General features: G+C 37.9%; 3 protein-coding genes across 5 annotated transcripts; 2 read left to right on the top strand and 1 right to left on the bottom strand.

The window, feature by feature from the left end:
* Window positions 1-2,787: 2,787 nt before the first annotated feature.
* On the top strand, window positions 2,788-7,205 carry LOC126797274 (nuclear transcription factor Y subunit A-3-like). Of its 3 annotated transcripts, none has more exons than XM_050523925.1 (6): window positions 2,788-2,886; window positions 4,027-4,451; window positions 4,810-4,919; window positions 4,999-5,070; window positions 6,120-6,290; window positions 6,387-7,205. In XM_050523925.1, exons 2-6 carry the CDS (start codon window positions 4,298-4,300, stop codon window positions 6,762-6,764), a joined length of 885 nt encoding a protein of 294 aa, XP_050379882.1. In that variant the 5' UTR covers window positions 2,788-2,886; window positions 4,027-4,297; the 3' UTR covers window positions 6,765-7,205. The 3 variants fall into 3 exon arrangements, with proteins under 3 accessions (XP_050379882.1, XP_050379883.1, XP_050379884.1); XM_050523926.1 differs by having other exon boundaries at window positions 2,870-2,886; window positions 4,024-4,451; XM_050523927.1 differs by lacking the exon at window positions 2,788-2,886 and having other exon boundaries at window positions 4,026-4,091; window positions 4,269-4,451.
* A 1,262-nt stretch (window positions 7,206-8,467) lies between these two features.
* Window positions 8,468-11,762, top strand: LOC126801227 (PHD finger protein ALFIN-LIKE 3-like). Its single transcript, XM_050528710.1, has 5 exons — window positions 8,468-8,679; window positions 9,579-9,611; window positions 10,327-10,555; window positions 11,061-11,193; window positions 11,287-11,762. The coding sequence occupies exons 1-5, from the start codon at window positions 8,568-8,570 to the stop codon at window positions 11,560-11,562; spliced, it is 783 nt and encodes a 260-aa protein (XP_050384667.1). The 5' UTR covers window positions 8,468-8,567; the 3' UTR covers window positions 11,563-11,762.
* A 1,428-nt stretch (window positions 11,763-13,190) lies between these two features.
* LOC126799046 (uncharacterized) lies at window positions 13,191-14,886 on the bottom strand. Its single transcript, XM_050526160.1, has one exon. The coding sequence runs from the start codon at window positions 14,494-14,496 to the stop codon at window positions 13,444-13,446; it is 1,053 nt and encodes a 350-aa protein (XP_050382117.1). The 5' UTR covers window positions 14,497-14,886; the 3' UTR covers window positions 13,191-13,443.
* Between the last annotated feature and the right edge of the window lie 5,238 nt (window positions 14,887-20,124).

Raw genomic sequence — 20,124 nt, 5'->3', positions numbered from 1 at the left:
CAGTCCCATAATTGATCTATTGGTCTGATCTCTGATGATCATTGTTCAGCTTTCTTTTTGAGGCATCCTTGTTAGTAGCTCACCAGTTGAACATCAATTTCATGGATGATAATTTCTTCGGTGGCCGTCTTTGTTCTGCTTCTTTTTCTTTTTGGGTAAGCGAGCAAGGGGCCGACTCATCGCCTTTAGCTTGCTTATTTGTTGATTTGTTCCATATTGTGGTGAGGACAAAACTTCGACGGGACCTTTCTCCAGGCACAACGGGTAATTGGGTGGGGAGGGTAGCGTTTGGTACTTCTGAAAGGTTTATACAGGTGATCTCTATTATTGTGTTCGAGCTCCCTGGATTAGTTTAACTGCATGCGTGTTGGGTCTCTTCTTCTGGAGTTGTTTGTTAGTTTGATCAAATCCATCTTATAGACTACATCTGGCCCCCAACAACAATGACTTCTCTCAGTTCTCTGAGAATAGCAGTTCCATGACAAGCTCTACAAAAGTTCAGTTGTGCTAGTCAAAGTCCTGGTTAATCTCAGAAAGAAGGTGCCTTGGTTGATTGATCTCAGAAAGAAGGTGCAACATAAGCGGGACCGCCGGTGGTGGTTAGGGTGAGCTATGTGTGTGGCAATGAGGGTCTTACTTTGTGATGGGGCTGGAGAGTTGCACCTCATCTTGTAATCAGTATCCAGGACTGAGCTTCATACTTTCTATTCAATGAACAAATTTATGGTTGCAGATTAAGAAAGGATGGAGCGGATGACAATGGGGTCTTGTTCTCCAACTGACAGATGGCCGCTACCCACAAGTCTCATTCCATTTTCCAAATCCAATTTTAACTTCATGTAGTTGATGTTGATCAGAATACTAGTATTCCATGCTGGTTGGTTAAGCTATAGATTTCTCAACGTTGACAACTGACCTAATGATTGATGAATCTCCACTTAGTTTGGTGATGCAACTAGCTCCGAGACTTCTTTTCCCAATCCGATGAACCCCAAATTTTTGTACATATAAAACACACAGAATTTCTTTATAAAATTAAATAAGAAAACTCAAACAAATGGGACTGTAATCATCTAAGGACTAAGATGTAGCATTCCACTATTTTGGTTACACAGAATTTGAATTGTTCTTCTTTTACCCTATTTCTCATAATAAGACTACTCTCATTTCGATCATTAACAAAACGAACTCATATAGACTTCTTTATATTTCAAGTTTTCAACTCCAACCTCTTCATTTCTTGTTGGGGCTGAGGAATATTACAGACTATAAAAACAGAGAAAAGGGTTATCATATATTCTCATGGTCTGGCAACTAAATGAATATTGCCTCACTCATTTTACACTGAAAGTCAATCTCTCTGAGCCAGCCTTCTAATTTAAATCTCTATTTTGTAAACTTGGCAAGTTCTTGTGGTGCCAGGTTTTATTGAATTTCTTAATGACAATTAAAAAACCAACACTGAGGCATGTGGATTCTGTTGTGAATCTCTATCTGTGTTTTTTAGGGAATCTCTTGTCTTAGCTAGGCTAGTTTTTCCTTAATCTTGATCCAAGTGTTAAAAAATAATTGTGTTCATAGCTGTTGTTAGGTTTAAATATTACTGGAGAATAGAAGTCTAATAGGGTGTGTGATTGAAGAAAAAATCATACCATTTAAATGAAAAGGGTGTGCGAAAATATAAAAGAAGGGTGTCAACTACGCCACCCTAAAAGAATTGCCATAATACGACTCTTGCAGGTTTAGAGAGGATAATAATATATGAAAATGAGTAGCAACAAACGGCTTCTCAGGACTGTATGAATTAGAAAATTAACACTAAGTATTCAAATAATAATGGATGGAAGCCAGGGCAGATGGCACCTATGTACTAAATAGCTCTAGATAACCCTGTGTATGGTCAGCTGTATTATCTTAAAGAAAGGTGATGCAAAGAAAATGTCATGAGCAGAGATCCACTCTCTTCCCAAGCGTGTTTGAGAGCTTATATAAAGATCATGTACAAAGGAAGACAAATTGGAACAAAAGTGATGGTACACACTTAGATGTTAAGCAAACTGCTAGGTGTCGGATTTCTTTTAGCTAGGTATTTGAAATAATCTTCATGAAACAATGAGTTTAGGTCAAGTATACAACACTGACTCCACGGATCAAGTAAGGATGAGATAAATATAAGTGATCTTAGTCCAATATCAAACATAAAATTCGAGATAACTATACGCGAGTTTGTTCTCAACGAAAGAAGAATCTTGAAAACTGTAATACGTAAAAGAAAGAATCTAGTAGAATCTTCAGAACAGGATCAGTACTATGTTCTGTACAAATCCCTGTACAACGTTTGTGACTCGCATTCATTACATACGTACCCCTTTGTCCGCAACAACTAATCTTCATACGGTCAACCTCTTTCCTGAGATTCCCAACACTGTGGACGGCGAGCAACAGATCACCGTCGGATCCAGTCCCCACCTCATCCAATGGTCCAAAGATTTCTGGACCACTCGAACAGAAACCGAGAGTTGACCCACAGCGCGTGGATTACAGTCTCCTAGGCCAAGTGGCATGGAAGAATAGTACAGACCAAGGAAACAGACGAGAATGATAATCATCCGAAGGATTAAATTAATCAAATGGTGCTGGGGAATTGATTAGTTTAATTCTAAAAGGACAGAGAAGGTGGGAAGGTGGTGAAGGGTGGGGAGAGGGAGTTGATGGGTGTCTAGAGAGATTAGTCTTTTGTGTATTCTAGTGTGAGATTTGGAGATGTCAAAATGGCTTTGTGATATGTGAAAGTGAGAAACAGTGAGTTTCAGAGGAGGAGAGATGGTTGTTCCAAGGTAGAAGATGAGGAAGATGACATGCACAAGCTGACAACCCCCCTTAAAGGTTCTTCTTTCTCTCCATGTCTCTTTGATTGCTTGCTTGCTCACTTCTCTATGCTCTGCTGCTTTGTTCTTGAGGGGTTTAGTTTTCTTTCAGTTGTTTATTTGGGTGGAACTTACTAGAGTCTCTTTCATCTTGAGAATTCTGTTTTTGGATATACTCTGATTTGATTGCATGTGGAAATTGAGATGGGTGCAGTGTGTTCTGGGTTTGAAATGATGATGGGTTTCTTGATTTGGGGAAGAGACACAGAGAGAGAGAGAGAGAGAGTCAATGTTACTGTGCTTGTTCAAGAGTTAATTTTGTTCTTGGGTGTATAAATTATCATACGGATTTTTATTTTCTTTCTTGCCTTGAGATTCTTATTCTTGGTCTTGCATTTATCAAATGTCATTCAATTCTGTGGGAGATTTATGCAATATTTTCAGCTCTGTTTTTATTCCATTTCAGAAATAATGACTTTAATACTAAAATTGAGGGATCCTATGATTTACTAAACTTCAAAAATGGCCTGATTTCATTGCCAAAAAAAAGGACCTGATTTCCCTTTTCTCTCTTTGGAGCAGCAAGTACCTCATATTTTTTCCCTCTTAATATGCTTGTGTTAATAATAATTAATTTGATTGTGATTGGTGCTGAACCTACTCTTATTTTTATCCAAGTTGGAAACTTGGAATGAGATTTGAGACTAAAAACAGTGCTTGCATCTCTGTTTTATATTTTCTTAATTTTATGAATACCCAAATCAGTATCATGGTTCTTGAAATAACCTGCAAATTGCAAAGGAAAACATAAGAGCTCAAGTTATGTGGTGAATTTCATTGATGGAATTTTAAGTTATGCTTTTCTCTATATATCAGTAGTGCGTTGCATTACCCCTTTTCATTTTCAATGGGATAACTGGAGCTCTTCCATTCATGTCTAGTGTATCGATTGCTTTAAATGGTTTACTGTATTTATTATTTAATATACTCTCATACCCTTTTGGGTATAGTGAGGTGAGATGTTTTGAGACTATTAGTTATGCATCATATTTACTAACAGTAGCTAGTTCCCTCAAGTTATACTGTTCTTCTTTTGTCTTCAGCTGAATTTTCACTGTTTCATTACTGCATTTGTTAAGTCTTTACTGTTCTTTAGCAGCGTTGCAGTTTGGACTTACTTGGACACCTGGTTGCCGATTGGTGAAGAATTTAAGTAAAAGTCAGGTCTCTCTCTTTTAACATTAAATTTCAACTATTCAAATTGTTGACAAGCTGAACAGTTGTTTAAGACTGCAAAGTTTGTGAAGTAAAAGCTCCAGTTTAAGTTCTGCTCACTTGACATCTTCATTCGTTGCTCGATCCTCTTCACGGGAGGATTCTGCTGAAATTCACGCTCTACAGTTGTTATATCGGATACTGTAATTTTGAAGATGGGTGTGCCACTACCACATTGTCGTAGCACCAAAAAATCTGGTGACCATGTTCCAAATCAAGATTCATCCTCAACTCAATCCACTGGTCAATCGCACTCTGAGTTGACTAGTTTGAAAGAAGACAATCCCTGTGGGCAAGGCGTAGTTACAGGTCCATATACTCATCTACCTGTACTTTCTTCCCCTTGCTGTGTTTTCCTTCACATCTATATAAGAAGATTCTTATTCTTTATGCATTTTTGTATGTTTTCTGTAATATAGAAGTGGTATATTCTCTATATAGTGGGTTTATGCATAAGATATGTGAAAGAGATAACTTTGATATAATAAAATGGATGTTCATCAATAATGATACGGATGTCAATGTCGTGTCTTTATTCTGTTTGGAGTTGCAACACCGTGATATTATTTAAGAACTTCCTTAACATAATGCATGTTTTCTGCACATTGGTTTCTTTAGTTACTGGACCAGAGCACCTTCTAATTTTGTTAGCTGTGTTCTTGCACAGGGTATAATGAACAACAAGGGAGGCGTGTTGGGGGCCACAAGAAGTCTCTTTCCACAATCACAAGTCAACAATTTGTCTTCCCTTCTCAACTTGATTTTAGCCAGTCCGTGGTAAGTAGATTACTGCCTTTGTATTTTCTGGTTGTTGAGTGAAGATTAAATTCTTACCATTGAATGACTACTAATTTAGGCTCATGTTCCCTTCCACTGTGCCGAACCATACATTGGTGGCTTACTTGCTCCTTATGGGCCACAAGCTATGGTACGTGCTTCAGATTCATCTATTTCACTTGTTTACAATTCATATTTGGTTGCTTACATGTTATTTTAGAAACTGAATAGAGATTAGTTCTCGTAGAACTTGCTACAGGATGAAACATAGTACTGAATGGGCTATTTCCTTCTATGCGGTCACACACTATGAAGGGTTATCCTTTCCAGGATTTCTTGACTTATCATGAGCTTCAAAACACGAAAATTCTATGTGGAAGGAAGGTCTAAAATTGATGTCCTATTACACACTAGCTAGGTTCTTGTAACTATATTTGAGTTTACACATTTTCATTGGCTGATTTTATAATGACAGTTGCAATTACAGTACTACGAAGGGAGCTTTAAAGGGATTTTTGAAATCTTATGTGGGGCAATATTCAATTTTCTATATTTTTCTATCATTTTTTAAACTTTTGTGGTTATGGTGATTGTCTTTATTAGGTAGGATTAAGGGTCATAATCAACTCAGCATATACATATCTAAAGTTTAGAGTGAATAGAGCCGTAGTGCACCTTCCTAGGTCTAGGCATCTCTGTCTCTGCTCGCAAATTGTTTAGCCATATACAAGTGCTCTTGAAGTAGGAAATTATCTTACAATTGTTTTGTTCTAATTTGCGTCACATCTCCTTTGGTCTTATTGTTCTTTAGTTTTGCTGATTTGGTTTTTGTTTATACTTTATAGTACTAAATATTCTTCTTGTCTATGTAAGGTTAGACTAGATCTTATGAATTCAACAATTAAGGCATATATGCAAAGTGAGTATGCAAAGTGGGATTAATCTTAAAAGATTTTCTTGATGGGATCAAAAGTCCAATCACAAAAGTTTACGGATACCCTATTATTTATCTGGTTGTATGACTTGTATCTTGTTGATTCTACAATCTAGTGGTGCTGACATAGGTGATGATTCTTTTTCCCTTCAGTCAAGCTATGAACTAGAGGTTTATAAAAGAAACATCACTTTGGCAGTCTTACCATGATGTTGTTTGTTGTCTGTTGCCTATAAATGAGATATTTATCATTTGTTCGTCTCCAGTTTCATCATCCTCAGATGATGGGGATTGCTCCTGCTCGGGTTCCCTTGCCTCTTGATCTTGCAGAAGATGAACCGATATATGTAAACGCAAAACAGTACCGCGCAATTCTGAGGCGGAGGCAATTTCGTGCCAAGCTTGAAGCTCAAAACAAGCTCACCAAAGTTCGAAAGGTATATTTATAGCAGACTATGCAAAGGAGAGTTGTACTTTTCTTGTAACTGACAAAAGAGTGTGTACTGAGAAAGGCCATTGTGATATGTATGCAGCCTTATCTTCATGAATCTCGACATGTTCATGCATTAAAGAGGGCTAGAGGTTCTGGCGGGCGCTTTCTCAACATGAAAAAGCTCCAAGATTCTAAGCCTAACACAAGCCATGGAGTAGATGCTTCAGGTTCTGGTCAGCTACATATGACCAGATTTATGTCAGAATCTGATGTTCATGAGGCTGACAACTATCGAGATGGTGCTTCCACAACCTCTTGCTCTGACATCACTAGCACCTCTAACAGTGATGATATCTTTTCACGGCAAGATTTCAGGTTCTTTGGCTACCCCTCTCACATTGGTGGGACACTACAAGTTCCGCTAGTTGATTTGCATGGTGGTGGTGGAAACCAGCAGCATGGTTCTATCTTTCGGTGAACAGTCCACTCAGCGGCCTCTACTCTGACCTTCTGTTGGAGGTTACGGCTGCTAGTGCTGTCTTTACCGGTCGGGAAGTCATCCTTGGCTATTGAAGTTACTCTTCTACTGTTTCTTGAACGTCAAAGTTAATTTCTGATGGCAATGCTTTGACCCTTTTTCAAGCAATGCATGCATGCTTGAAGAACTGATGGTTAAATGGTATATTGTGACACAAGAACATGATTTTTCTTGTGTGGTGATGAATAAGCTGCGCCTGTGCAGACAATTGACATACGGTTGAAGACATTTATCGTTTATGTATGCAATGATAAGACAATTTGTGTACTTGTGCAAAGAACAGAAATTGACGTGGTTTAATCTTGCGCTGAAGAGCAAGAAGCTACTTTAACCAATGAAATGAATAATAATTAGGGACTTCACTGTGTATGTTTTTCATGTTCTCACTTGTGTCAAAATCGGTCTCTGAATGGTGAAACAATGCTTTGGTTAAACCAGCTGATTGTATGGACGGCAAGTTCAAAGCTCAAACAACAAGTGCTTGGTTTCAGGTTGGTCCGGCTCGTTTGTTCCTTCAAGAAATAAGTGCTCATTCCTTCCCGAACAAAATCTAAGATAGGAAGGTTGGAATTGCACATAAAGTTTTTTTTGGATAAAACCGATTAGAACAAACTTCAAACGAAGGAAAGAAGAGAATCCATAACATGAGTACAAATGTATACATACAATGATGAATATGATACCTACAAACTGCAAGAGCACTCAGCATCACAAAGCCAAGAGTGGACTAGAAACTACATCAAGGAGGTTTCCGTTGACTTGATGTTAGAATACTCATATCAAGACAGCCTTGCAACTCGCAAGTAGCAGTAACAAGTAGGCAAGTAGAGTGTCAGAATAATGTACTATATTATCAAACTAGGTCCGACCATTGTATAACATGTTTAGCCATTGCCCATTGGTAGCTAGGGTGATTAATATGTCCCAACTTTCCGTACGAACGTAGCCTTCAACTTACCATTAATTCATCACTGGAGCTCGACAGGTACTCTATAGAACGACCAAGACTCTACATCGCGTCCTTCATAATATGATTCTGTTTTTTTTTCCTTTTATCGCAGTTGTACAAATAATTGAAGTTCAATCCATTTTTTATTTTGAAAGGATTTGATTTTAATCTTCAAAGGTATAAAACATCACAAGTCTACAACCAGAAAACCCCAAAGATAGCTAATGGGGATCCCAAATTTCAGCTTGGATCCAAAAATGAGTTCAAATCTACGATATTAATACTCATCCTTATTTGAAATATGCCATGAACGCAGATTTGTCGAACAAATCATAGAACGCTTCTCAAACACGTATTTTGTTGTTGTATGAGCGAAGACAACAATTCTCACAAGAGGATAATAACTAAAATGACAATGTAACAACAAAAACAAGATGGAAATAAATTTACAGCATGGTTTAAGCTCGCTCAACCAAAACCATAACAAGGTAAAGCCGCAAAATGCATCAACAAAACATAAAAAAAAAAGATCATCAAGAATACAAGAATTGAATTGTCAAAAAAAAAGGAATTGAGAAATTTAATAAATAAATAAATAACACAAAATAGAAAAAGGGTAAATATGGAAAAAGAATCAACAAAAATCGACATATATAGAGTTTTGAGACACAAAGACTCTACCTTCTCATAAAAACTGGCTCCCTCTCTCTGACTCTTCACTTCTTGACTTGGTTTTCTGAGCGCTACTTCCTCACTGAAACACACAGGCATATACAAGAGAAGAGAAAAGCCAGATGGCTTTGAACGGAGCCGGCACCGGAGCAGCCTACAATCCCCGGACCGTCGAAGAGGTCTTCCGAGATTTCAAGGGCCGCAGAACTGGCCTGATCAAGGCCCTCACTACTGGTCTCTCTCTCTTTTCCCTCTTCTCTTTTCTTCAATTTCTGCTCAATTTGCTTCTGCTTTGCCATTTCACAACACCCAGAAACCCAATTGGTGATTCCGGGTCTGGCTGCTTTTGTTGATTTGAATTTGAATTTGAATTTTGAATTTTGAATTGGGAATTGCCCTATTTATACTGGGTCTAGCTTGGTTTGGATTATTACCCAGGTTGTAAAACTGGGCAGAATTACGAATTGTGGAGTAAAGTTTTGTTTTTTGGTTTGAAATAATGTGGCTTTGTTTCTGGAGTGAGTGGAAATAACACTTTTGTTGCATTTTGGATTTGGGATTTGGGTTTTTCGTGTCCTGTTTCTGATTAAAAGGATTGAGGAATGGTGAATTGAGTTTGTTGGGGATTATAGTCTTGAGCTTTGCTTTGATTTGGTCCTTTTTTCTTTTGATTTTTGAGCTCATTGTAAAGCAGATTTGATCTTGGAATTGTACGTAAGTGGTTAGTTTAATGGAAATTTCTTGAGATTAGTGGCTGAGGATACTTCATTTCGCCCTCCAACTTATTTGGAGAATGACACGTCTTTGCAGGCTTAGACTTGATGTTAATTGTGTCCTTTCGAATCCTATATGGTGAATTCTTATGAAATAAAATATATCCTCTACGAGGATCATTGAATGTGAAGATAACATAGGGTATGAGAAACGAGTAGTGTAAGATTTTAAAACTTAGCATGGTTGATTGAAGCTGTGACAGAAGTAGCTTTATGTGTTATGTTTCTTCTTAACCGTGAGTTTCTATCTTAATGGGTCTTTTAGATAAATTTCTGGAAGCTTTATCTGTTTGCGGTAAGAACTGTTTTTTGTTATGTTCTGGTTTACACGCATTTACCTCTTTGTTCTTTTTCCTGCAGAGGCTGAAGAGTTCCATCAGCAGTGTGATCCTGGTAAGTATATTTCTTTGTTTAAATGCCTTTTTAATGTGGCACCTAGTTGTGCAAAACTTATGTTCGTTTTTTCTCGGAGCTGTAAATGAGAGTTCTACAACTAATATGTTTCTTTTTTTATTTCTGTTTGCAATCGTGCACATGAATGAGCATGATTAAGGTTTTTGTGATGTCACATAAAAAATGGGAAACTTCAAGTCCTTTCCGTTGCTCAAACTTCTATTGTTGGATTAATCTGTTTTGGAAAGTCTTTTAATTATTTATATTGAACTTGGTGTGATACTATATAATTGAATCAGCCAAAACAGTGACTTTGTGGTGATAGATTCAACCCATATATATTTATATTTCTGTAAAGCTTGTCCGTCTTTTCTAATTTAGCGTTGCTGCATTCTGGATTAGGCTTTTATATGATGACAATACTGATTGTTGTTGTTCCTACTTATGTAATGTTTGTGAATTTGTGATGTTCCTTTGTTGCCCTTTAGGAGTCATTGGTTAGCCTTTCTTGTACACAATTTTGACTACTTATATACTTGAATACAAACACACACACACACACAACAGGCCTGATAATATCTGTAAATTGCTTTCTGGACTTTGAAGATCAGACTGTTAACACCAAAGCTGTATAAAATAGAATTTTCTAATCAGTCGCCATTTGTCGGTTGCGTCTTATTTGTGGCTGGATTTTTGACTTGCTTTCTATTTACAGAGAAGGAGAATCTTTCCTTGTATGGATTCCCCAGTGAGCTTTGGGAAGTCAACTTACCTGCTGAAGAAGTGCCTCCGGAGCTGCCAGAGCCTGCACTAGGTATCAACTTTGCAAGAGATGGTATGGCAGAAAAGGACTGGCTAGCTTTGGTTGCTGTTCATAGTGATGCATGGCTACTTTCTGTTGCCTTCTATTTTGGATCCAGATTCGGGTTTGATAAGACTGAAAGGTAAGTGTTTCAACTATGTACAGTTTCTTTGTTAGCTGAAGCTGTTCAAATGTTCATCCTTCTTTTCCCAGGGTGGAGCGTGGTAAAAAAAATAATTATAGTCTGATACAGAACCATTGTTTTGGGATTGCATATTATGTTTTCATGGCATTTTCCTAGGATCAACCGATATACTGAAGCAAGTACCAGCTTCTAGGTCTATTATTTTTTCTTGGATTTTCCACTTATTGTTATTATTATTATTATTAAAAATAACAACGAATAACAAGGGCATTTGTTTTCTATAACCTGTGGGTTATTTGATATGTATGGTTCAATCACTGGGTAAAGAATACTATACGTTTCATTGGCCCTTCATTCAATTTTTGTGAGACTGACAACTATACTGCTGCTACAATTTGTCTTCTGTAACTCCTCCCCAAAATATAATATCTTTAATTTTTGGCTTCTGTTTAATGTTTGCTGTTCTGTGCTTCTATATAATGTTTGCTGTTCTGTGGTACAGGAAGAAACTTTTTAGCATGATTAATGAACTTCCAACAATATTTGAAGTTGTGACTGGTACTGCAAAGAAGGAAGTAAAGGAGAAGCCATCTTCAAACCATGGCAGCAACAAATCCAAGTCAAGCTCCAAAGCGGTAAAATAACTTTTCGGGGCATAATTAATAGCTCTCTTTCAAAGCATTATAAACTGACATGCTTGTTTTCGTTTCTGTTGGTGTAAAATGCAGAGAGGTTCAGAATCTCAGGGAAGACAGTTGGAAGTGCTGCCCCCAAAAGATGAAGATGAGGGGTTGGACGAAGACGAGGAAGATGAACATGAAGAAGAGACATGCGGAGCTTGTGGCCGAGGTGGGCCATCTTCGTTAGATGAACCCTGGATTTTGTGCGATTTTTGTGAGACGTGGTTCCACATGAAGTGTGTGAAGGTGACCCCTGCAAAAGCAAAACAGATTAAGCAGTACAAATGCCCTTCATGCAACAACAAGAGGGCTCGCCCCATGTAGTTTTATTCTAATGGCGTTTTTCTTGTCCTAAACATTCAGAACACATTAGTGATAGCTTGTTGTCTATTTATCTTCGACTATTTGATGTTTCTATGTAATCTTAGCATTTTTAGTACTCGATCCAGTACATTGCTAAATTCATAAGTATTTGTATGGATGATTATCTCGATAAAGACCAAAAAGGAAGCTTCATGTCCAAATCCGTTGGTTTAACAATTAACTTTCCAATCATTTCTCGACCATGGTCCACATCGTCCACTGGCCATTGAAGAACTTGACATTTCTCGTGTGTTACAGTTGCACATTTGTTATGAAGAACTTGGCATTTGAAACTTTTTCAAACCATCAGGAATCTTCTCAATTCTTTGTTTACATGCACATTCCCAACTCAAAACGTTTAATTTCGTACAAGGGATTGTTAGATTGGGTTAATTTGATAGTTTTTCTTTTTTCAAATCTAATAAGTATTCTTGTAGTATTTAAATGAACAAAATACTGGTTACTCCTCTAATTTTTAGTAACTTGACATTTAGTCCTTCATGTTTTAATTTATGGTTTCAAATTTTAAACAATTTCGTCATTCCATTAAGTCTCCGTCCAATTACACAGTTAAGTTGCTGACTTGGCAAACATCACATAAGAGGGAGAAAAATCACTTAACGATATAATTGAACGGAGACTTAAGAAAATGACCAAATTGTTTAAAATTTGAAAGTATAAGGAGTGATCAGTTGAAATTTAAACATGAAAGATTAAACTGTTGAGTTACTAAAAATTGGAGGAGTGACCAGTATTTTGTCATATTTAAATCGTAAGTTGAGGTTAACGTTTGTTTGTTTATTTTTGTTTGAATTGTCAAATTATCTTGCATAATACCATAATTGTTTTTTTTTCTTTTCTCATATTTATATAGAAGGAATGGTGAATCCTAGTGATTGAGGAACTCCTTTACCTGTCTTCAATCCCTTCATTGTGGAGTGTTATAAGCAATGAAATTATGCAACTGTTTTGATGAAGATCATTATAAAAAAAATTTATTGATGGATCAGATATGACAAATTAGTTAGTTGGGTGGCAACAATCCCATCCCATTAACATTTCTTGAATTACCTAATCTTCATGAATTAAGAGCTTCATACTGTAACTCCAACACATGGGCCATACAATCATACAAATCCTGATGGCAAGTTGGTCAGATTGGAATAAAATTCCTTAGTTAGTTGGTCAGACTAGTCCTCAATGGACCAGTTTGTTGTTTATGTGATTGCTGAATAGAAGCCAAAACAAATTACTAATTGAATTGGAATATTGATAATACCATGGGTACCCCACTCACTAATTGAAGGTTAGGTAAAGCCCCCACCATTTAATTAGACTTATCCACAAAGAAAGTTAGGAAACCACGTCCCATATAGATTGATCTAGAATTTCAGTTCACTCTACTAGGTACTGTGGATGTGGTTGAAACCTGTACTTTATAAATCCTGGGTTCTAAAATGAAGGGAACCAATGGACATATCCTAACTTCCTAAGTAGCATGAAAGTTCAGCACTTCAGAACTTGTTAGAATGAGCATCAATCAAAGATACCTTGAAAGTCTAAAAAAAACAGCATTGTATCACATGATGTCATGTAACTGAGCTTTCTTATATTGCAAACCAGAAATGACTATGAGATTAAAGATCCATTAAGATTTGATCTAAGAGCAATTAGGGTATAACATAACAACCTGCCAATATTACAGTTGATGATCAACAACCAGTCCAGGTGCACATAAACTAACAAAAGACAGCTTCTTGCTTACAAGAAGAGAATACAACAATGACAACATTAAGAAACAAAATAACCAGGATGAAAGCATCTTAGTCTTTCTATAGTTCATCAGGTCAAAACCTCTTGGTTCTTAGTGGAGAGCCGTTTGAGAAACTCATACGTGGTGATCATGGTGGTTGCAGAGATCGACATTGAAGCCCACCTCGGCCCCAACCCTCTGTAACAAGCCATCCACCCGCCTTCTTTAACCAAGTTCCGAACAGTCTGCCCAATGGTCGGTCCTCGCCGCCCATTGTCATCCCCATCCAAAACCTGCAGCCTCGTCTTGACCGTGTCCATCGGCATTGTGATCAAAGCCGACATCCCACCCGCCATTGCTGCACTGGCTCCCTGAACTGCCATTATCGCCTTCGAATCAGGCCTAAACGTGTTAACCCCATTCTCATCTGTCTTGCTACAATAACGCCCAACTCCATTCCACACCATCCTCTGCGCAACAGAGTAGGACGCCCACCACACAGCATTGGACGGTGCATATGTCAAAATCGAAATCCCAAACCCTCTATACAACCCCCTCGGCCCATCAGTGTGCATAATTTTCCTAAACGCATCATACCCATTAACATATTTACAAGAAGTCGATGCCTTAGGAAACTTGGCATTCGGATTCACCCCACCTTGCACCATCAGTCTCTGACTCACAACATCAATCGGAGTCCACACGAGCTGCGCAGCCATTGCCGCACTCAACCCCGCAACCGCATTGGCAATGGCTGCAGCAGAAGAATCCGAGAACCCTAACCTAACCGTGGCAGAGCCCACATTACTCTTGGTGATCTCAAGCGCCGCCATGTAGAGCGCCCTGGCAGGAACTGTCCCCATCAAAGAAGTCCCAAATCCTCTGTACAGCGCCCGGAAACCTTCATGCCTGACGATCGAAAACGCCGTCTTGATACACGAGTGCTGCTGAGATTGAGCTACCTGCTGCCGCGTCTTCAAAACCACGACGGGGTAGAGAGTCGCCGACACGCCGGAAAACAACGCCGCTCCGAGGAAAAAGAACTTGGACTTATCGAGCATTTCCCAGTCGATTTCCGCCGGGATATGAATCTCCTTCTTCGCTGATTCGTCCTCCGCCGCTCTCAAGTTCATTGCCGCCATTTTTCTAGACCAATCAAATCGCAATATTACTCCAAAAAACTATCCAATCCCGATCCAAATCCCTAAAACCCTAAATTTTCTTTATACAAAAATATACAATTACAATCAAAAGCAAACTACTATTGGCGCTGTACAGCAGTATGACACAAGATCAAGATCAAGATTGTGAGTTTGATCAACGAGCGAGCGTGTTCTTTTTCCTCCGGTGGAACCAGGTCTTGGATCGGAAAACAAGCGCGTCTAACATTTTGGGGCGCAGCAGCCGAAGAACCTTACCGGGAAAGAGGTCATCGGAAACCGGAGACCTCGCCGGAGGAGCAAGCGTAAGGTTCCAAAGTACATCAAAGGGGGTAGAGAGAGAAAGGAGAGAGAGAGAGAGAGATAAAAAGGGGGGGAGGAGGGAGAGACAGAAAGGTGGGTGACCGGACTTGATTTTAGGAAGGGGGGAGGCAAAGAGAGGAAATGGAGTTTTAGTGGTGAGAGAGGGGAGGAAGAGGAACCGACACGTGTCGTTGTCCGGTAGGGGAGTTTCTACTATTTGTCTGATTTGGGGTTTTTTGGGGATTTGTGGGGCTGCCAAGCGGAACATGTATGACGTGTGATCTTATCTAGTTTCAACAAAATACTTATTTTCCTTATTTTTAGTTAGGAGGCTGCTACATTAATACCGGTGTTCATTTTATTGCTGATATATTACTGATTTTTATAAAATGATACGATAAGTTGATTATTAGTTAATTATATCGGTCAATCTGATAAATTAGTACTATTTATGTATTTTTATTGTCAAAATAATCAAATGTTTTTCTTTTCTCAACTTTATTCGATACAATTTGAAATATAAATTTTAATTTCTTAAATGTATTTGATATATTTTGAAGTATATGTTTATAAATATATAAAATTTTAATAAAAATTAAAAAATTCGGTAAATGTAATATATTTTGATATATCTCGTTCTCGATATATCTTTTTTTTCATAGCCGATATGATCCCGATAAACACTATTTATGCTATTAATTAACAAACAAATTTTGTCACCGGAGAATTAAGGGTGCTTTTAAATGTACAAGCAAATATTTTAGTAGACCCAGCAAAATGAAATGACATTTTTATCCTCATGTAAAATGACAGTAAGGGTAATGATGAATTATGATGATAACTAAAAAGCCCATGAATTTGAAAACTTTCATACCCAGCATAAACCACCGTTTCCAATAACCACGAGAGATATCCCAGAAAAAACCCAGCAATCAAAATGATCCGAACCACGAGTCCACGACAACAAGATAAAAGAAGACGGTTGTGTTGTTCAAATGGTTCAATATATAGGTAGAAATAGAACACTTGGAAAACCAATATCATTGGCTGTGTTAGCCATCCCGGCAACCGGGCAAGTTTAAAATGGCTACCAAAGCAAACGGAACAGTAAAGAATGTGATCAAGCTGGTAGTGTTTTGGATTTCCATTTTGTATATATTTATTAGTTTGGTCGAACAAAGGTTTCTCTTGTTGAAGGCAGGGGCAGATCTAGGGCTACCAAGATCAAATTCCAACAAATGTATATTTGTGTGTATTTTTTCATTCAACATGTAATTAATTTATTTTATTTTTATTGTGCATTAATTTTGATTAAGGTTTTTGATCAATTTTAAAAATTTCTTTTTGGTATGGGCCTATTTCTCAATCTATCTCTGTTAAAATCTCTCTTCTTGGTAAACCTGACTGGTTATTGACTGTTGTTTATGGTAGTCCTACTCACACTATTAGAGCCAATCTTTGGTCCTATTTTGAAGATCTTTTTGCACGTGTCAACCTTCCTAATATGTTTATTGGAGATTTCAATGAGCTTGTTGCTGCTTCTGAGAAGAGTTATGGGCCTATTTCTGGGAGATTTGGGGGTATGAGAGATTGGATTAACAGAAACGCTATGATTGACATGGGATTTTTTGGCTCCTGCTATACTTGGTCAAATAAAAGAGTTAAAGAAAGGCTTGATAGGGGTATTTGCAGCTGTTCTTGGAGAAGCTCTTTTCCTGAGGCTTTTGTTTCTCATCTCCCTAGAACTAGATCTGATCATTGCCCTATTCTTATGCAATTGCAATCCAATAATTATATTAATAGAAATGCAGTTCCTTTCAGGTTTCAGGCAATGTGGTTTTCACATGATTCATATGCTGAGTTTGTTGTGAACACTTGGAACTCTCTCTCGGGTCCTTTTTCCTCGAAGATCAAGAAGATGGCAGCTGCTCTCTCTAATTGGAATAAGGAGGTGTTTGGTCACTTGTTTCAGAAGAAAAAGAAGCTTCTTGCTAGAATTGGTGGGATTCAAAGAGCAAGAGATAAGTATGAGAATCCCTTTCTCATTAATCTTGAAGCTGGACTTATTCATGAGTATGAGAAAATCAGAGATCAGGAGTGCATATTTTGGAAGCAAAAATCTAGAGACAATTGGATTCAAGGGGGTGACCGAAACACCAAATATTTTCATTTAACCACTCTTGTTAGAAGACGAAGAAATAAAATTGAAGGCTTATTTGATTGCCATGGTAACTGGTTTGTTGATGCTGATTCTATGAAAAAAATTGCCGTGAGCTTTTTTAGAGATCTTTTCTCCCAGCCTGAGTTAGAAGATATTAGAATAACCATTCCTTGGTTATTTCCTGATATTGAGAATGAGTCATTGCTTCAGACTGCTAAACATGTCACTCTTATTGAGGTTAAAAATGCTTTGTTTGGTATTGGTGCTTTAAAAGCCCCTGGCTATGATGGGTTTCCTGCTGCCTTCTACCAACACCATTGGCACAATTATTCTTCTGAATTGTTCAAAATTGTTAATGATAATTTTCAGTCCAGTTCCATTCCTGCTGGATTGAATCACACCATTCTTGCTCTAATCCCAAAGACGGATGGTCCTCAACATATGGTCAATTTCAGACCAATCAGCTTATGTACTACTGTCTACAAGATCATTTCCAAAATCATTGTGGCAAGAATCAGACCTCTTATGCAGGATTTAATCAGTCCAAATCAGGTCAGCTATGTGCCAGGGAGACAAATTTCAGATAATATTATGATTGCTCAGGAGGTTCTCTTCAAGTTCAAGAAATCTTCTGGTAAACTTGGTTTCTTTGCTTGGAAAGTTGATCTATCGAAGGCTTATGATAGATTGAATTGGAATTTCATTGAGATGGTGCTTCATGAAGCTCACTCTCCTAAATCTTTGATCAAGCTGATTATGCAATGTGTTACCTCTACTAGCTTCCAGATTTCTTTTAATGGTGAATTAACCGAATCATTTAAAGCTCAAAGAGGTATTCGACAGGGTGATCCTCTCTCACCCTATCTTTTTGTCATTTGCATGGAGCAATTATCTCATTTGATTCAGTCTGCAGTTGATTACCATCAGTGGAAACCTGTTTCTGCTTCTCAATCTGGGCCAAAGATTTCACACTTATTCTTTGCTGATGATCTCATGTTGTTTGCTGAGGCCACTCCATTCCAAGCCTTCATTCTGAAAAAATGTCTAGATACTTTCTGTGCTCTCTCTGGACAAACGGTAAGCTATGAAAAGTCTATGATTTATTGTTCTCCTAACACTTGTAGGAACATTGCTTATACCATCAGTAAGACATGTGGTTCTCCTACTACTAAAGACCTTGGAAAATACTTGGGAATGCCTTTAATTCACTCTAGAACCAACAAATTCACCTATATTGGGATTGTGGATAAGGTTCAAAATAGGCTTTCAAGTTGGAAAAGTAAAGTGCTTACTATGGCGGGTAGATTGACCTTGGTCCAATCGGTCACTTCTGCCATTCCTATTTATGCAATGCAAACTGCAAAGCTGCCTATTAGTCTTTGTGAAAAAATTGATAAGTTGAACAGAGATTTTATATGGGGTGATATTGAAAACAAAAGGAGAGTGCACTTGGTGAATTGGGACACTATTTGCAGGCCCAAGCAGCTTGGTGGATTAGGAATTAAAAAAACTGCAGAAATGAACCAAGCTATACTTGCTAAAATTGGTTGGAGATTGTTTTTGAAAGATAGTGGTCTGTGGGCTAATATGTTCTCTTCTAAATATCTTCTTCATGGTAGTTTGTTTGAAAGTGACTATAAACCTCCTTCGGACTGTTCTAGTTCGTGGAGGAGTGTCATGGCTGGAGCTATTCTGATCAATAGGAATCTTAAATGGCGTATTGGTAATGGCAAATGCATCAAATTTTGGTATGACTTTTGGCTTTTTCCTCAAGGGTTGAGAAAGTTTGCTATCTCTGATGCTGTTGTCAATGATTATACTTGTATTAGTGATTTTTGGGATGATGAGGGATGGAGCTTCTCTCTCCTTAGTGTTGCTTTGCCTACTGATATTGTGGGTTTAATCATGAATGTCCCTGCTGCATTTGATGATTCCATTCCTGACTCTAGAATCTGGGGCTCTACTTCTAATGGTACTTTTTCTGTCAAGTCTGCTTATAATTCTTTATTTGACTTGACTGAACCTGTGAACCCTCAATGGAAAACTATTTGATCTCTCAGTATTCCTCCTAAATTGAAAACTTTTTTTTGGACTGAGTTGCATAAAAAGCTTCTTACTAATGTTCAGAGAGCTACTAGGGGCTTCACTCATGATAAAACATGTCCCATTTGTCATTCTGGTGATGAAACTTTGCTTCATCTCTTAAGGGATTGTCCTAGAATGACAAATGGGAATCCTTTTTAAAACCTGGTAACTTGTTGAACTCTTTCACCTTGGACTGGAATGGATGGATTTATGCTCAGCTGCACTGCCACTCTTTGGTTAGAGATAATATTCAGTGGTGTATTCTTTTCATTTTTATTTGCTAGTTCATATGGAAGTGGAGAAATAAGCAAATTTTTGAGAGAAATTTTGTTATGCCTATTTGTTTTGAGAAGATCATCTGGGAGTATGCAATTGAATGGAAAAATGCTCAAAATAGATCTAGCTCTAGTTCTATGTTCAGCTATACTATGCTATCTTGGAAAATGCCCCCTGAAATTTTTTTCAAGCTCAACACTGATGGCACTAGAGCTATAGCCTCAGGCAAAATTGGTGCAGGTGGGGTAATTAGAGACCATTTGGGAATTTGGATCACTGGATTTCAAGTGAATTTGGGAATTGGTGAGATTCTTGATGCAGAAGCTTGGGGCCTCTATTTTGGTTTGAAGGCTGCTGTTAACTTGAATATCAAGAATTTGGAGATTGAGATTGATTCTGCAGTGTTGGTTCACTTGTTACAAAACTCCAACCTATCCAACCATCCTTTGGGATCTTTGCTTGAAAGTTGCAATAATCTGATGGCGTCTATGGACAATGTGAAGTTGGTGCATATTTTTAGAGAGTGTAATATGACTGCTGATGCTTTGGCCAAGTTTAGCACTAGTCATGAGATTGGTCTGGTGAAATTTGACAGTCCTCCTGTGTATGCCTCTCAAGCATACCTTGATGATCTTGGTTCTGTCTCTAGAGCCAGGAGATCTGGTGCTTGTTTTAGCACTTAATTGTCTGCTTTTGTTTTTCCGTTGGGCCTTTTAGGTCCCGTTTGTAACCAAAAAAAAAAAGAACATCGTAAAAAGAGAGATGCAAAATTGGTGATCTCCATT

The sequence above is a fragment of the Argentina anserina genome, chromosome 6 (genome assembly GCF_933775445.1).
Source record: "Argentina anserina chromosome 6, drPotAnse1.1, whole genome shotgun sequence".
Lineage (NCBI taxonomy): Eukaryota > Viridiplantae > Streptophyta > Magnoliopsida > Rosales > Rosaceae > Argentina > Argentina anserina.
The sequence above is the reverse complement of the archived record's forward strand: the minus strand, read 5'-3'. Positions and strand labels throughout refer to the sequence as shown.

Bases quoted from the DNA above. Each gene is read 5' to 3' on its own strand.
- LOC126801227 (XM_050528710.1), top strand. From the start codon at position 8,568: ATGGCTTTGAACGGAGCCGGCACCGGAGCAGCCTACAATCCCCGGACC. The intron at 9,612-10,326 runs GTAAGTATATTT...TTCTATTTACAG, and splicing joins CCATCAGCAGTGTGATCCTG to AGAAGGAGAATCTTTCCTTG. The intron at 10,556-11,060 runs GTAAGTGTTTCA...TCTGTGGTACAG, and splicing joins GGGTTTGATAAGACTGAAAG to GAAGAAACTTTTTAGCATGA.
- LOC126799046 (XM_050526160.1), bottom strand. From the start codon at position 14,496: ATGGCGGCAATGAACTTGAGAGCGGCGGAGGACGAATCAGCGAAGAAG.
- LOC126797274 (XM_050523925.1), top strand. From the start codon at position 4,298: ATGGGTGTGCCACTACCACATTGTCGTAGCACCAAAAAATCTGGTGAC. The intron at 4,920-4,998 runs GTAAGTAGATTA...CTACTAATTTAG, and splicing joins TTGATTTTAGCCAGTCCGTG to GCTCATGTTCCCTTCCACTG. The intron at 6,291-6,386 runs GTATATTTATAG...ATATGTATGCAG, and splicing joins AGCTCACCAAAGTTCGAAAG to CCTTATCTTCATGAATCTCG.